The sequence below is a fragment of the Perognathus longimembris genome, unplaced genomic scaffold (genome assembly GCF_023159225.1).
Source record: "Perognathus longimembris pacificus isolate PPM17 unplaced genomic scaffold, ASM2315922v1 HiC_scaffold_5346, whole genome shotgun sequence".
In the NCBI taxonomy this organism is placed as follows: Eukaryota; Metazoa; Chordata; class Mammalia; order Rodentia; family Heteromyidae; genus Perognathus; species Perognathus longimembris.
Window position 1 is genome coordinate 171,906 of NW_025960763.1, and position 3,317 is coordinate 175,222.

The 3,317-nt window shown below is 42.1% G+C and overlaps 1 protein-coding gene across 1 annotated transcript; it reads left to right on the top strand.

The window, feature by feature from the left end:
* The first annotated feature begins 344 nt into the window (after positions 1–344).
* LOC125345147 (vomeronasal type-1 receptor 1-like) lies at positions 345–1,262 on the top strand. The gene has a single exon (XM_048337379.1). The coding sequence runs from the start codon at positions 345–347 to the stop codon at positions 1,260–1,262; it is 918 nt and encodes a 305-aa protein (XP_048193336.1).
* The last annotated feature ends 2,055 nt before the right edge of the window (positions 1,263–3,317 follow it).

The window sequence follows — 3,317 nt, forward strand, 5'->3', positions numbered from 1 at the left end:
ACAATAGACAAGAGTCATGAATGCCTGGCTATCTAGCAGGACTGAAGATATCTTTTATTTTCATGTTATTTTTTGTCTCAATCAAATAAATTATTTCCGGGGCTGGGGATATAGCCTAGTGGCAAGAGTGCCTGCCTCGGATACACGAGGCCCTAGGTTCAATTCCCCAGAACCACATATACAGAAAACGGCCAGAATCGGCGCTGTGGCTCAAGTGGCAGAGTGCTAGCCTTGAGCAAAAAGAAGCCAGGGACAGTGCTCAGGCCCTGAGTCCAAGGCCCAGGACTGGCCAAAAAAAAAAATAAATAAATAAATAAATAAATTATTTCCCAGATATTGAAGTAATGACTCAAGGAGACTTGGTAATGGGGGTTATCTTCCTCACTCAGACTACAGCAGGCATCCTGGGGAACTTCACTCTCCTTTGTTTTTACAGCTACATCCTGCTCACTGGACAGAAGGTGAGGCCCACAGACCCCATCCTCAACCATCTGGTTTTTGCCAACAACTTGGTTGTTTTATCCAGAGGGATACCTCAGACAATGGCAGGCTTTGGATGGAAGAACTTCCTGGATGATTCTGGATGTAAAGTTGTTTTATATTTCTTCAGAGTAGCCAGAGGGGTTTCTCTGAATGACACCTGCTTTCTGAGTGGCTTTCAGGTCACAAAGCTTTGCACTCAAAATTCTTGGTGGAAGATCAGCACTAGATTCCCCAAATGCTTTGGTATCTGTTGTTCCCTTTTCTGGATCCTGCAGCTCCTGCTAAATGTTTATGTGCCTCTGAACGTGACTGGCCCAAGATACAAGCAAAATGTAAGTCTGCATATGCATTATAGATACTGTTCCATAGTTCCACCACAACCATTGGGCACTTTATTACATGTAGTCTTATTCTTTTCCATTGATGTTATATGCTTGGTTTTCATGATCTGGGCCAGTGTCTCCGTGGTCCTTGTCCTGCATAGACACAAGGAGAGGGTCCGACACATTTACAACGCTTTTTCCTCCCGAAGACCTGACCACGAGTCCAGGGCCACACGCACCATCCTGACCCTGGTGAGCATTTTAGTCTCCTTCTACTGCCTCTCTGCCATTTGCACGCTTTGTGTTGGTCTTAGTAGGAAGCCTGACCTGTGGCTAATGGACATTTCTGTGTTCCTGGGTACAGGCTTCTCCATATTGAGCCCCTTTGTGCTCATCAGCCAAGACACTCGTGTCACTCAGGGCTTTTATTTTAGCACTAAAAAACCATCTTCATAAGTTGGTTAAACCAAAGTTTCCTTTTCATAGCACTAGGGTTTAGACTTTATACTCTGCACTCACTAGGGCAAGGGCTCTAGTATTAAAGGCATGCTCTGGTTTGTTTACCCTTTGGTTATTTTTGACATAGAGCTTTGCTTTTACCCAGGTCAGCCCAACTCCTAATATTCCCATTTTGTGTTTCCTGAAGTATCTTGGGTGACAGATATGAATCAAGATTTGAGATTTCTTTGTTGAGATAGAGTCTTAGGAATTTTTTTTCCCCAAGCATCCCTATAACTGCAACCATCCAAATCTGAACCTCCCACATGACTGGGATGGCAGATGTATACCAACATACCCAGCTCATACTTGAGATGGGGTCTTATGAACTGTTTCCCTGGGGCTGACCTTTAAACTGAGTCCTCCTGATTCAGCCTTACAGGTATGAGCCACTGCACATATCTTAGATCAGTCTTCATTTGTAATAATTTTGCTCAGGATGAGCACTTAGCTATTTTTAGCTACAGTTTCACTTATATTTTTCTGGTGGTTCATTGGTGATAAGAGTCTCTCAGGGCTGGGACTATGGCCTAGCAGTAGAGTGCTTGCCTCGCATACATGAAGCCCTGGGTTCGATTTCCTCAACACCCCATATATAGAAAAAGCCAGAAGTGGCACTGTGGCTCAAGTAGTAGAGTGCTAGCCTTGAGCAGAAGGAAGTGAAGAAGCCAGGGACAGTCCTAAGGCCCTTAGTGAAACCCCAAGACTGGGAAAAAAAAAAAAAGAGTGTCTCAGACTTTTCTGCCTGGACTATCTCTGAACCAATCCTCAGATCTCAGACTCTTGAGTAGCTAGGATTACAGGCATAAGCCACCATGGCAACTAGCATAAATTTTTACTTTTAAAATTATTAAATGAGGGTCTGGAAATGAGGCTTCGTGGTAGAGTTCTTGCCTAGCATGCATGAAGCCTTGGGTTCCATTCCTCAGTACCACATAAAAAGAAAAAGCTACAAGTAGTACTGTGGGTCAAGTAGTAGAGAGCTAGCCTTGAGCACAGAGAGGCTCAGGGACAGAGCCCAGGCCCTGAGTCAAAGCCCTAAACCAACAAAATAAATTATCAAATGAGTATATAATAAAAGATATTCTGTAAGGAGCTGTGTGAAATTTACAAAAAGAGGGCCATGGGAATATCTCACCAGTGAAGTACCTCCCTATTCGAGTCCCGGGGTTTGTTGCCTGAACCTCAAATAAAATAGTTACTGAAAATTCCAATGTAATTTGGAGTCCTAGAGATCTTTTATTGTTAATTCACTAAACAATGAATGAGGAAAGGTAGAATTGCTGTCTAATTAGCAATAACATAGGTGCCAGAAGATGAATCTTTTTGCCCTATTTTTACAGGACTTACACTTAAGCTTTTTCATTACTTGGTGTATTTTGCTGAGTAAATGTAACGAGTGGAAATATTAAACTTGGAAATAAAGTTCAATATTTTGCACAAAAGCGTGTTGTTAGTTTTTTCAGATGTGTACCTGGAAACATATTAACTTCAAACATACTTATAGCCATCATCTTGATAAAGAAAACTAGTCTAGAAAAATCTACCATGTAGATCATGTGCATTTAAGAGATCTAAAGAAATCCACCATGTTTGACATGGGCCAGGAGACATAGTTTCCAGTCCAACATTAAAGCTGTGTAACTGCTGCTTCACAAATGTAACCTGAGACCACACCAGAATTCCACGTCTGTCCCCAAAGTATGAGAGACTCGTTGTGAAGCCCAGCCTCATGCACAATATCAGCAGGTCTAACTAAAGATGAGTTAGTCAACATTCAAGTAAACTGTCATTTGCATGGGACAAAAGTAAAAAGTTTCACAAGTTTTAATTTTATTAAATTATTAGAAGCCAGTCCTGAAATACACATAATTTCATGATGGTGATTCAAATATAGGTAAACAACTCTGCGTGTGTGTGAGAGTGTGTGACTCACACTGGGCTTGATCTCAGGGCCTGAGCTCTGTCTCTGAGCCTTTCTCTGTTCAAGGGTAGCACTCTTCCACTTGAGTC

Excerpts from the sequence above, each read along its gene's own strand:
- LOC125345147 (XM_048337379.1), top strand. The coding sequence starts at position 345 with ATGACTCAAGGAGACTTGGTAATGGGGGTTATCTTCCTCACTCAGACT.